At 33.9% G+C, this 14659-nt stretch overlaps 1 protein-coding gene across 7 annotated transcripts in view; it reads right to left on the reverse strand.

Annotated features, from left to right (window-relative positions):
* Nucleotides 1-14659, reverse strand: part of ICA1L (islet cell autoantigen 1 like) — a 60038-nt gene that overhangs the window by 23934 nt on the left and 21445 nt on the right. For all 7 annotated transcript variants that reach the window (XM_019726840.2, XM_019726842.2, XM_074340354.1 and 4 more), the window contains 7 exons: nt 13441-13564; nt 12091-12289; nt 9739-9864; nt 8123-8221; nt 6728-6813; nt 4731-4774; nt 1069-1146 (listed from right to left, as the gene is read on the reverse strand). In XM_019726840.2, coding sequence (XP_019582399.2) covers nt 1069-1146; nt 4731-4774; nt 6728-6813; nt 8123-8221; nt 9739-9864; nt 12091-12289; nt 13441-13564 — 756 coding nt within the window. The remainder of the gene's footprint in view (nt 1-1068; nt 1147-4730; nt 4775-6727; nt 6814-8122; nt 8222-9738; nt 9865-12090; nt 12290-13440; nt 13565-14659) is intronic.

Genomic DNA, 14659 nt, shown 5'->3' on the forward strand with positions numbered 1-14659 from the left:
TAAGTACAGAGAAATAACCTTGATAAAAAATGTTCAAAACCTTTGAAAAAAACTACATCTGAAAGCTATACAAGTAAACTTTAACAAATAGAAAGCTGTTTCTTGTTTTTTGGTTAGACTGTCTCGACATCATCAAGCTGTCAGTTTTCACATTTAATGTTATCGCAATAAAAGTATCCATGAGCTTTTTTATGGATCTAGACAATTTGATATGCTTGTAAAGTTCCTACTGAAAAATAAACATGCAAGAATAGCTAAGAAAAAGAAAAGAAAAGGAGGATATAGACCTACCAAATACAAAAACATGCAAGAAAGCCATAATTAAAACCCTGTGGCACTCACTGGTGCATGCAAATATCAATGAAATATAAAGAAAGTTCAAAAATAGTCCTAAGAACCTATAGAAATATTGCATGTGATTGGAAGTTATCTCAAATTACTGTGGCAAAGAAGGCATTAAAAAATTTGATATAAAGTATAGCCATTTGCAAAAAGATAACTTTTAATCCATTGCTAACATCATATGCATGAATAAACTTCAAATGAATTGGAGATCTAAATGTAAAATTAAAACTATACAAATACTAAAAGAAAGCATAAGTGGATTCTTCTAACTTGGGTTTTGCATATGATAAAAATCCAGATCCAATAAGAGAAAAGAGTAATAAATTTGACTACATAAAAACTTTTTTTTTAAATTTATCTGATAAGAAATTATATGAAAAGTCAACAAATGACAGATTGGGAGAAAATGTTTCCAACATAATTGCTTGGGGAAGATATTCAAGCTAGTATTTACTGAACGCCTACACTGCTGGATAGTGGAGTTAGATCAAATTGTAAGTCCTACCTGTCCTCAGTGATACAGATACATTCTGACAAGGCCAAAATAATACAAAAAAAAGAATAACTTAATTCCCATTGTGATGTGCTACCGAGTAGAAATACAGGATTGCATACTTGTATAGAGACCTATACAGATTTTAAGGTTAAAGAAATAAATATTAAATAAAAATGAAATAATTTTAAATAAATTATCCATATATAGTTGAAAGTATAATTTCTTACCATTTTTTTCAGAGTTAGAAAACTGAGGTGCTCCACATTCTCTTATTTGAAAATGTTTTTCCTTGTGATATTCAGTTGCTGAAACAAAAGCACATAAAAAGATAAGTTGAACAAGAAGAAATTTAGCATGCTTATTTACTGTAATATTTTGTAATTTGAACAAAATGTTCAATTAACCTAATCAGATTATAGAAGGGAGATGTAAAAATTTAAAGAATCAAATATAAAAATCACATTTGTGTGTGTATATCTCTGTGTACACATATACCCAATACAGATGCAGAGATTAAAAAAAAATCCAAGATTTTCATATCTTCAACTATTATCATGGCCAATTTTAAAAAAGTTAAATGAAATGTAAATGTATCCTACATACAAAAGTGGATAGTGTTTCTGTATGGAGACCTTAGAGGCTGTAATACATCTAAGGACAGGGAAGTAATGTCTCTATCACACTCTTATTAAAATGCAATGCTCAGTTTGGGATACTACAAAAAAAAAGTTAAAAAGTTTAATTCAACTAAAGTAATCAAAAGGAAAAATTCAAGAGAAAGGTATACGGAATACAAGGAACACAAGGTTATTTAGTTTTAAGATAAGAAAGATAAAGAATGAATCAAGTTCTAAGTTCAAATACAGTTAGTATAAAGATGGTGAAAAGTACAGAAGATAAAGAAAAAATGGGCTTTATTAGTAAAGAATTCAGTTGAACATTGGAAAAAAGTGGATGGCAAATCAGATAATGGGAAAGAGATTCTAGAGATGGCTAGAGAAACAAGTGAGGTGGAGAACCAGGGTTTGAGGGCAGGAATGGGGGAGACAGACAAGCAGAGTCACACCATGGAAAGTTTTGTTATGCGACAGAAATAGAGCTTGGGGAATAGAGGATTGTGTTAAAGGACCTTTAAGGAATTGTTGCTGTATAAGATGCACGGTAACCTCCCCTCTCTCTTCCCCAGAGAGCTTTAACAATGATCTGCTTTACTCCACTTTGCATTTGATATGGATTCGTGTGGGGTTTAGGTTTATTTTAATCTACAGATGTATGTGAGATTGGGATCAACATAGGCATATGAGAAACGGCTAGCTCAGAATGCATAGTTTTACTGCATTATATGAAATACCACTTGAGTAAATATTTCAGAGAATAAAAAAATGCTTGAAGGCATTTCAAATTACTTCAAGATAGTTCTAAAAGTTACATTATTCAATTAAAGTTTGGGATGGCAATGTTTTTCAGAAAGGTTATTCCAGTTTCCACTCTATAAGTAGTGATGGTATTATCTTGGTCCCAAGGACACTGAATATTTTCAAAATTTTCTGATTAATATGACCAATGAAAAATGATACCTGTAAATATAATGGACTAGATACTCAGAAGCACCCTCCTTTACAAAAAAATCCTTGTTAAAACTATGAAATATACTTTTAATGCAGTGCTGGACTTGTTAGAAACGAACACTAAGCTGAAACCATAGCAAGCGAAGAGGAAAGGGAGATGCTCTGTGGGCAGATGCCCATACCACACTGCTCTCTGGAGACAAAGCCTTCAGCAAACATAAAGAAACTAAGCTGAGCCCAGGATTCCTACATTGAACTAAAGGCTCTGGAAGGAGGTTAAAGGGGTCACCAGACTGGTACTGTTCCCTATGGAAAGAAGCAAATGAATTTTAACTAGAGAAAAATCTTCTAAGCCTCCAGGATTCCCACAAATTAAGAGCAAACAAATATTAGGTCATAATCAGAAATCACTAAAACAAGCTTCTAAACTACCATAAGATAATTGGGATAATCCAGCTAATAATAGATAAAGACATCCCCATCAAGGACTTCAAATACTTACAATTTTAGATACAGATTGAGTCAAAAAGGTGAGAAAGAACAAATGATTATAAAAACTGATTAGACAGATTTGTAAAAGAAATTAATAGAACTTTTAGAAATAAAAAGTAAAGTTGTTGATGAGGAAAAGTAATTCATACTGATTAAACAGTAGATTAAATGCCAAAAAAGAAAATTAGTGAAGAACTCACCTAGAAACCAGCATAGAGGGAAAGGAGATAGAAAATGTAAAAGAGTGGATAAAAGATATGAAGGGTTAATGAAAAGGTCCAACATAACCTTATTGGAGTTCTGGAAGGAAAGGATAGAGAAAATGGAGGAGAGGCAATATTTTAAAAGATAATGGTTGAGCTATGCATATTTTATCACATCAAAAAAAGAAAAGAAAAAAAGGTAATGGTTGAGAATTTTCCAGAACTGGTAAAAGACACAGATACAGGAAACACAACTTATACTATGAAAAAAAAATAAAACCCACAAGAAAATCACACATTTAGATACACTGTACTGAAACAGTAGAACACCAAAAACAAACAGCACATCCTAAAAGCAGACAGATAGAAAAGAAAAATTCACTATAAAGAAACAATAATTAGATTAACAGATTTCTCAACAGTACATGGAAAGCAGAAATAATATTTACAAGGTGCTGAAGGAAAAAGCCAATCTAAAATTGTTTATTGAATAAAACTGTCTTTAAAAAGTGATAAATAACAATATTTCCAAACAAACATAAGCCAAGCTTACCACCATGGCATTTTTACTAACTTCTAAACTAAAAGCTGTAGTTAAAGAAAAAGAAAATGAGAGACATCACCTCACACCTGTTAGAATGACTATTATTAGAAAGATAAGAGAACAAGTGCTGGTGAGGATGTGGAGAACAGGGTAACTTTGTGTCCTGTTGATTGTGTACTGTATAGACATTGTGGAAAACGGTATGAAGGTTCTTCAAAAACTTAAAAGTAGAACTACCATACAGTCCAGCAATCCTACTTCTGGGTATATACCCAAAGGAAATGAAATCAGTATCTCAAAGAGGTATCTACACCCAATGGTCATTGCATCATTATTTACAATAGCCAAGACATGGAAACAACCTAAGTGTCTGTCACAGATGAATGGAAAAAGAAAATACATATATACAAATAATAGAATATTATTCAGCGATAAAGAAAGAAGGAAATTCTGCCACTTGCGACAACATGGATAAACCTGGAGGGCATTATGCTAAGTGATAAGTTAGAGAAACACAAATACTGTATGATCTCACTTCAATGTGAGATCTGAAAAAGCCAAACTCATAGAAACAGAGTAAATTAGTAGTTGCTAGGGTCTGGGGGTAGGGGAAATGGGGAGATTGGTCAGAGGGTACAAATATCTAGTTATGAATAAGTTCTGGGAATCTAATGTAGAAGATGGTAACTATAGTTAACAGTACTGTATTGTGTACTTGACAATTGCTAAGAGAGTAAATCTTAAATGTTCTTACCCCCAAAATAAATACGGTAATATGGTAACTTTGAGAGGTGATGGATGTGTTACCTAATCTTACTGTGATAATCATTTGCAATATATATATATATTAAATCATCACGTTGTATGCCTTAAACTTACACAGCGTTATACGTCAATTGCAATTCAGTAGAGCTAGGGAACAAAACTAGAGCTAGGGAACAAAACTGATTCTACAGAAGAGACTTATAAAGTGATTGAACATGTTTTTTTATTTGAATGGATATTATTTTAAAAGGCTGTGACAAACTGTTTTGACATTTAAAATGTGATTATTTCACATTTTAATGAATTTACCATCTTACCTGATTCACTTCCCAAGCTCACTTCCTCATCTGACAAAACTAACCTAAAAACCAAAAATGCAAATATTTTGGTTAAAATACATTGGGGACTCATATTTTACAAACAGTTTATGTGGTTTCAAAAAACCTTTTTAACTGTCCGGTAGACCTCCTAAAATCTGTCTGAGACAAATCTTATGCCTTCTATAGATTTATGTAGATTGTGAAAATAATCATTCACCCTTATTCATTCAGTAAACATTTACTGACTATTGAAGAAGCACCAGGCACTGTGCAAGTACTATATCACAGAGAATATCTGTTAACAAAACCATCAAATATGAAGTGTAGTTGTCAAGCACTGAAGGGTTTTGCTCAACAACCCTTGGGAACTAAGAGGGAATGAAGAACTGCACAAAAAATGGAGCACTCTATTTTGAACAACAAAGTGATGTTTGCAATATAAGATACATTTGCCTCAAATATTCTCAATTAACACCAATTTTGGATATTTATATCACCTATCTGGTGTAATAATAAAAAAATGAGACAAAGAAATAAAAATATAAAGAAATAGTAATTAAAAAATGAGACAAAGAAATTGAACACATATTTAGTTATTATTCCTGGCGTACAACCTCAAAATTATGGTATTGAAGGTTTTTCTTTTCTTTTTTTTTTTTTTTAATTGGGGAAGAGGAACAGGACTTTATTGGGGAACAGTGTGTACTTTCAGGACTTTTTTTTCCCCCAAGTCAAGTTGTTGTCCTTTCAGTCTTAGTTGTGGAGGGTGCAGCTCAGCTCCAGGTCCAGTTGCCGTTGTTAGTTGCAGGTCCCACCATCCCTTGTGAGACTCGAGTTGAACCTGCAACCTTGTGGTTGAGAGCCCACTGGCCCATGTGGGAATCGAACCGGTAGCCTTCAGAGTTAGGAGCATGGAGCGCCAACAGTCTGAGCCACCGGGCCAGCCCCGAAGGTTGTTTTTAATAAGTCTTTAAATATGTTTAAAAAGTGATACAGTATTTATTTGCAAATACCACAAAAATAAGCCTACAGAGCAAACAGATACTTGTGACTTGGAATGAAATTTCCAATGATAGTACATATATGGGTTGTTTAAATAACTTGGATGGAAGAGCAGGTGAAGTGCTTTGGAATCTGTTAGTTAACTCAAAAAGTAGTTTTCATAATGCTGAAAATGCATGAGAAGATTCTGAATAAAAGTTTCATGAAATGTGATAATGGAAAAAATTTACTAAATTAATGTATTTAATCTGTTATTTTAAATGTCAATGTAGAACGAAGTTAAGTATAATTTATAACTATACCTTTGATTCTTTTTTTTTTTTTGATTCTTTAATCTACATTCTAAAACATTTACATATTCAAATTAGCAAAAAAATTGTTTGAATTTCTCCAAAGGGCAAAGGGGGAAATGCTTATATTTTGGATCCTCTTCCACTCAACAGTATATGGTTTGTAACTGTTTGGGCCTTATTTCTGGGTTTGTTATTATACTTAGTACAATGTGGTTAAAATGAGAAGTGACAGCTCTGAAAGGAAAACAAAGGTAAGATGTAATAAAAGGAAAACAGGCAACATGAAGGATGTTCACAGCAAGTGCCTCCACTTTCAGGAATCTAGGCCCAGGCCTATCAGTGTTGTTTTGGAGATGGATTTTCAACAAATTCTGTCTTAAAGCTGCTGGCGTTTGTCCCTTTCTTTTTCCGGCTGCCACTTCTGGGATTCACAGGTAGAGGATCTTAATACAAGGCTTAGTCTCCCAAATTACAGAATTTGGAGTTCTCAAGCTGTTCTGTATTCCTGTCATTGATTTTGCCTGCCATGTTAAAAATGACGGGAAAACATAAGGCTTCAAAACAAATGTTAATGTTAACTGGAAAAATGACATAAAAATAAGTATTTATAAGCCAGGGAAGAAACAATTCTTTCCAAATATAATCATACAGTGGTATCCAGGACTTCTATAATATGATATATAACTTATGCTTGCTTACTTATTGAGGTCTTCAGTGAGAGAATTGTTTTCTACTTGTTTTTCTCTGTGGTCTTCAGTAAGCTTGCTTGAAGTGTCTTGTAGTTGCTAAGGATAAGCAATTCATAAGTAAATAAACTGAAAGATTGTTTCTCTCTTTGTGCAAACAAAATGAGAATAAAAATTCTAAAGAACAATATAAAATAGTAATAGTTCTGAAGTAGAGAGTGAGAGGTATAGGAAATGTATGCTAATATTAATATAATTTGAACTGAGCCCCAAGTCCTTGTTTTTCTTGGCTGCCCTGTGACAGCCACGCACTGTTACGTGGGCTAACCACAGGGTTTACAACTTTGTGATATGCCGAAGAAAACTTATGCCGTGATGTTAGCCGGTACTGCAGTGCTCTAAATATATCTACAGATTTGCAGCTTCAATTCTGAGCAGAAATTGGATCTTAAATTTGCCTAAATACATAGTATACCATCCAGTGAAGCATTGATATAGAAAAAAACAAAACAAAACACACACGCAACAAAAAACAAAAACACAAATTCCAGCATATCTATTAGACTGCAATATACTATGTCAGAACATGACTTCAAAATCCATACCACGCCCCTGGAATATACAGTTGCAAGATATAAATCCATCACAGATACCACATCTAGATTGAACAAACCCAACAACATTTTCAAGCTGTACTGAAAATAATACAGAATGGGAAATTCAAACGTACTGAAACCTAGCCTACCAGAACTGAAGAACTGATTACCACAGTGCGACTCTGCTGGAGAAGCCATTTGCAAAGAAAGTTGACAGGAAGATACACAAATGTTAAAACCACTAATCATAGCGGGAGAGCGCCTCTTATACGTAGGTTTTATAGAAAGAGCAGATCTAATGCAGTAGTCGTTTCAGTTGCAATCACACACGTATAATAACCAAAACTGGCATAATTTTTATGTTATGAATCACATCTATGACATGAATATAAAAGTAAAGCAAAGAAAATTTTCTTTAACTTCCAAAATTGTCAGGTAGGTAATCTGGTCATTTTTGGAAATAAATGACCACTTTCCATCACTGTTCCAACTTAAGTCTTTCTGTAACCTTTTCTTATCTCTTTTGCATTTTAGTTTTCTTTTCACTTCCTCCCTCTTTTACTACTCCCCCACTAATATCCTGAGCCCATCAGCAGTATTCCCACGGATATTTTAGTGATGCTGGTAGCATTTGGAATCACAGAAGTGCAGAAAAATGACTGGCTCTGGGAGTGTAGATTCTTGGCTGAAGGATAGAAAAATGTTTCCTAATGTTTTGTAAGTTTGCAATTAGACTTAACAAAAAACAGTTTCAATGTCATTATCCAAATGAAGTGTAATATAGCTAGCAAAAGACATGGAAAGAAATGTACCTTGGGAGCTACAAGATCGTATGGATGAAAGGCAATACTGGCCCCATGGATTTGGGACATCATTCGAGCTGTTTTCTCCCAGAATCCAAGCAGTGTTCTCTGCAAAAAAAAAAAGGCAAAGGTGACGTTACAGTTCTGCTTCCTCTCTGATTTTTTTCAGTGCTATTTTTCCTCACTACGATAGTAGATGAATAGTTGCCAAATCATAAGCAGCAGGCACTAAATTCAATTTTCAAGTTTGGGGAACCAAAAAGCACTGTAAACAGTAATTCTGCGTAAGAACTGGCTCCTGTATCTGCATGTATGTGTTACCTACATATAACACTGGAATGTCCACTGGCGCCAGCTGGAGAGTAATTGTAGCGAAGAGAAGGAAACTGGTGGATAAGAACACCTTCTGAGGAATCCAAAAGAGAAGTCTTGAAAGAACAAAATTACCATATCTGTATTAGGGGTATATGTGTAAATCTTTATCTTGGTAGGCATATATAAACTTTTATTAATTGGAAAAAAACAATATGTACCACTAAATTGGGTCTTTCATTTAGGGTTCAAGAAAGACTTGCCCAAAAAATGTGTTCTCAAGCTATCTCAAGTAATGGAATATTTTCCTTGCTGCTTTAATGTTCCTGTTCAAAATGAGGCAGATGAGTGGGGAGAATAAAGGAGAACTGAACTACTATATTTCCCTGAAAATAAGCCCTAACATGATTTTTCAGGATGACATCCCCTGAACATAAGCCCTAATGCGTCTTTTGGAGCAAAAATTAATATAAGACCCGGTCTTATTTTCGGGAAACATGGTAACAGCTATTGTATTTCAGGTGTTAGGCTGCACAGATTGTCATACACTTTTATTTTCAAATGCATCCTTTCTTGATTCTTGAATTCCACAGTACTGAACTGAATTAAGTAGATTTCCTAGATGCAGCAGTGATTGTCCATTTCCTTTAGTTTATTACCCTTTTCTAATGTAAAGGCAGTTTATTCTCCTATTTTGCCATTTACAAATACATGTTAAAATCAGTAACTGCTACTTAATATCTAACTTATTCATTGTATGTATTTATGTGTGATCTGGAGTAATGTAAGCACAAGTGAGATTTTTGAGGTTAAAGTGATATGGGATGGTAACTTGGCAGAATAAAAAGAACACACAACCCAGAATAGAAAATTTAGGTTTTTAGGCCCAACACTGCCATTTACTTTAATTATTATAGGTTTCACTTTCCTCATCCATTAAATGACAAAAATGTTTTAAATATTTTGGACCACAGCATCTTTGCTTCAAATGAAATTATATGCAGAAATGGAGTAGCTCTCGGTGAACAGGGATAATGGGCTCCTCAACCTTCCTCTCCTTAATCCCAGATGGTCCCTAAGTCTCTCTATCCTAGGACACTAGGAGAATAAAGCCATTGGAGTAGACAATCCCCAAGGTCTTTTTCAGTTTAGAATTCTGTGATTCTCTGACTCATCACCTCAGTAAATCAATTTTACCAAATCAAAGGTTTCTGATCAATTATACATTTTTTCACACCTTTTAGACAACTTTATAAAAGAAATCTCACCACTCATCTTTATTGCAAGGACATGCTGACCATGGAACTGGTTACCTGGTAGGTAGTGAGCGAATGAGATAACATATTGCAGCGACTAGCTCCGAGTAAATCCACTTTCTGACAAACATCCATCTTTAACTTGTCAAAAGAAGATTTGCTATTTCTGACTTGGATCTGTACCTGCAACCACAAAAATGTTAATTATTATTACTGATAATAGAGATTATAAGTATACCATACAGGTTCATGATACATATTTTCAAACACATGAAACTGTAATAAACACGACTAATTCCCTTTCTCTGTATTATTATTTCATGATTAATGGTAACAATTTTGGCTAGTTTTAGTAATTATAGGAGATTCTTTCCAGTAGCTAACTTTATTCTGAGAAAGTATGCAATTACAGATGGAAAGTATATACCGTGTTTACCCAAAAATAAGACCCGGTCTTATATTAATTTTTGCTCCAAAAGACGCATTAAAGCTGATTGTCCGGCTAGGTCTTATTTTTGAGGAAACATGGTAGTTAAGAAAAAAAACAGCTATTGATATATAATATTTAGATAAGAGTAGAAGAATAAATGGAAAGGGAAACTAGTTAAGGTATTTTGAAGCATTAATAATAGTTCTGAATCATGGAGATATATTTATAAATTTAAATACAGGCCTATTCTATTATACATAAGCTGAGTTACATGTCACTAAGTAGTGTGAATACTCAACTTTTAAATACATTCATTTAACAAATATCTATAAGGTATCTATTATGTGCCAGACACTGTGCTAGGCATTGGGATATTGTGAACAAAACAGTGTTCTCCACCATCCCTGAGTGGGAAGAAATAGGAAAAAGAAAGTAAATAAATATATAAGATAATCTTAAACTGTAAAGATAACATAAGTGAACAGAAATGGGTGACTACTTTCGATAAGATGATCAGAGAAGCCCTTAGTGAGCTTATGCATGATGTCTTAACTGGGATGGAAAGGTGATGAGTGGGCCATGCTAAGACCCTGAAGAGAACATTCCAGGCCCAGGGGAAAACAAGGACCAAAGTCCTGGGCATGGGATATGGGTACAGAGTTTATCATGTTGACAGAACAGGAAGGAATAGGGTAGTACATATTCCTTCCTGCAGCACAGAAAGGTCTAGAGTATAGAAAGTAAGTGCAAGATGTGACCACAGAGGAACCAAGGAAGAAATTTGAATCGAATTCTTTTTGTTGTTGTTGTCACATTTTTTATTTTAGACTTTCTGATAATGATATGCCATTGTGGTTTTATTATTATTTTTTTACAATTGACATTCAATTTTATTTTGTATTAGTTTCAGATGTACACAATAGTGGTTAGACATTTACATAATTTATGCAGTGATCCCCCCAATAAGTCTAGTACCCATCTGGCATTATACATAGTTGTTAATGATTATTGACTATATTCTCCATGCTGTACTTTACATTCCTGTGACTATTTTGTAACTACCAATTTGTACTTCTTAAATCTTTCACCTTTCTGTTTGAGATGAAATTCACATAACACATACTTACTTACCATTTTAAAATATACAATAAAGTAACAATGCATTCACAGTGTTGTGCAACCACTCACTCAGATTGTACTCTAATTGTCAAGGACTATAAAGGGGATAGAATAACAGGTTGCTGTGGCCTGAGGCCATGTGTCCACCTACTTCTCAGATCTGCTGGGCGTAATCAATGAGGCAACCACTTATAACCGCTGGCATATAATAAAGGCTCCATCAAGGTTAAACATAATTTTTATTATAGTCACTCTAAATCTTTATGAAATGAAGGAATAAATGAATTTTATTATTCATGTGTGGTAACCTATGGGATACAATTTATAATTAAGAAGTTTAGCAAAAACATATTCATAAATGAATAGTTGCTTTAAAAGTTTGTGGTAAAACTATGTATTATGGCAGAATGAAAAAAATTTTTTTTTCATTAAAGTTTATTGGGGTGACAATTGTCAGTAAAGTTACATAGATTTCAGGTGTACAGAATGAAAAATTTCATAACCTTTATTTTATTTATAATTAATAATCATTTACATGAATTTTTACTTATGTATTTTTTCCTAATAAACTATTTCCCTCCTGCAAACAAGTCCTAAAAGTCTAGGTAAGCAACATTTAAAGGACAGTTAGATCTATTATGAGGGGGATAAAAAAGAAAAAGAAAAATGAGGTGAGGTGGGGATGCCACTCAAAGAGGAAAAGAAAAAGTGTGATGATAACATTCTGTACTTTAACCAAGGATCTCTAAGCAACCAAGAATTTATAACATTTTTTTCAAAAATAGTCTGATCTTTAGGTTCTTCTGTAGAAGTTTAACAAGTTTATGTATCAAGAAAAGAAAAAGGATGCATTTTCATACTTTTCTGAACTTTTCCATCTGTTTTAAGGTGTCTGGGTCTAGTTCTTGGGATACATCTTTCATCCACAGCAGAGCTCCTCTGTATTCTGTGCGTGCTTGCTCCATCCGATTAATTGTCATCAATGTATCAGATACTGCCCTTTGACTGAATGTTGCTACTTCCTGCTTAAGACGAGACAGGGTCGTGTACAGCGCCAATCTAATAGCAGAGAGGTAAAAATCAGAGAGATGTACATCTCATAAACAAAACAAAGATTGAAAAAACCATAGAGCATATTTGCTATCAAGATTAATCTATCAAGATTAATAGAAAGTTGCTATCAAGATTAATAGAAAGTTATGAAGACGCCTAAGGAGCTTTAGAAGGCAAATAAGGATCATACAGCTAACTTTGAATTGTTAATAAAGATGTGTCAATATCTTCCCCTTTTCTTAATTTAAGAAATATACCATGTTTGCAACATTTTAGATGTTAATTCATGTATAAATAACTGGCCAAGTAAAGCTGCCATTCAGAAAAGAGTTCCATGGGTAAGAGATCCTGTATTCATTAAGTATTATCTTACAAATAGACAAATTTAGGAAAAACCTTGGTATAGAAAAGCAGATAAAATATTAGAAGAACTAATGAGGATCAAGTTCCTAGCAGCTGAGGATAAGGACAAAAAAACCCAAGGATTTAAGAAACACAAGTCTATTCAGTTCTGCTGGTCTGCGTTTGACTTAATGACATTGGAGGGTCTTGTATTGAGTGCCTCTTTGTCAATTCCTTAAAGATGGACTTTTGCACCCATGTGGGGTTTCAGAACGAAGCCACTTAAGTTATATATTGTCATTACAGGTCTGATAAGGCTGTTTCTATTTTCTTCTGAAAATGCAAAGATTTTGGTTGTATTTAGCAATTGTAGGAGATTCTTTGTAGCAGGTATCTTTAAGCTAAAAAAAACTGTAAAATGATAAATGCAAAGTACATAATTAAGAAGAAAAAGTTTCCTCTGCTTAAAAAGTTCCAGTGTACTCATGGATAGTGTAGTATCCAAAAAAGTGAAAAAATACATACCTAGACATATTTAAATTTTAGTTATTCTATGCCTCTGTTAATTAAACCTCTTAAGAAATTTAACACAGGCCTAAAGGCTATTTCTAGGAATTAAGCAACTGACAATGTCAATTTTTAAATTATTTAAAATACAAAATAAGAGAGTTAGGCATCCAAATAATTATGTACTGCAATATATTTCCCTTTTAACCCTCTACTGGAATGATCTTTTCAAATATGCAAATTCAGGTACATACATCAAAACTGTCATATTGACTACAGATTTAAGGATGATACAAAACCATGTAAACCTTTGCTTGGCTGAGGAACAGAGTGCCTTGCCAGTGGCATCCATCATTTTGCCAGCTTGTGATGTATCTCGTTCTGCTTGAAACTTTAAAAAGAGCCCCAGTTCATTTTCTTCCTCTGATATAACTAGGAAAAAATTACAGTATAGTTAATTGTTTTATCATTTGTTTAAAACACACACACACACCACAAACACAACTAAAATTCTCACCGAAATAATTCTCTATACATAAGAATTACTTGGGAGAAGACGACTTATTTTAAAAATGCAATTCCTGGGCTCCATTTCCAAAGATTCTGATTTTATAGGTCTAAGGAATGCTTTCTTTTTTTTTAAAATTAAATTTATTGGGGTGACAATTGTTAGTAAAATTACATAGATTTCAGGTGTACAATTCTGTATTACATCATCTATAAATCCCATTGTGTATTCATCACCCAGAGTCAGTTCTCCTTCCATCACCATATATTTGATCCCCCTTACCTTCATCTCCTACCCCCCACCCCCCACCCCCCACCCCCCTTACCCTCTGGTAACCACTAAACTATTGTCTGTGTCTATGAGTTTCTGTTTCTCATTTGTTTGTCTTGTTCTTTTGTTGTTTTTGGTTTATATACCACATATCATTGAAATCACATGGTTCTCTGCTTTTTCTGTCTGACTTATTTCACTCAGCATTACACTCTCAAGATCCATCCATGTTGTCACAAATGTTCCTATATCATCTTTTCTTACCGCCGAATAGTATTCCATTGTGTATATATACCACAACTTCTTTATCCATTCATCTATCGAAGGACATTTTGGTTGTTTCCATGTCTTGGCCACCGTAAACAAAGCTGCAGTGAACATTGGAGCACACGTGTCTTTATCTATAAATGTTTTCAGATTTTTGGGGTAGATACCCAGGAGAGGGATTGCTTGGTCATACGGTAATTCTATTCTTAATTTTTTGAGGAACCTCCACACTGCCTTCCACAGTGGCTGCACCAATCTGCATTCCCACCAACAGTGTATGAGGGTTCCTTTTTCTCCACAGCCTCTCCAACACTTGTTACTATTTGTCTTGTTGATAATAGCCATTCTGACTGGGGTGAGGTGATATCTCATTGTGGTTTTGATTTGCATTTCTCTGATGATTAGTGATGTTGAGCATTTTTTCATATGTCTATTTGCCATTTGTATGTCCTCTTTGGAGAAATGTCTCTTGAAGTCCTCTG

This window comes from Rhinolophus sinicus, chromosome 17, assembly GCF_057876585.1.
Source record: "Rhinolophus sinicus isolate RSI-liver-muscle chromosome 17, RSI-T2T, whole genome shotgun sequence".
In the NCBI taxonomy this organism is placed as follows: Eukaryota; Metazoa; Chordata; class Mammalia; order Chiroptera; family Rhinolophidae; genus Rhinolophus; species Rhinolophus sinicus.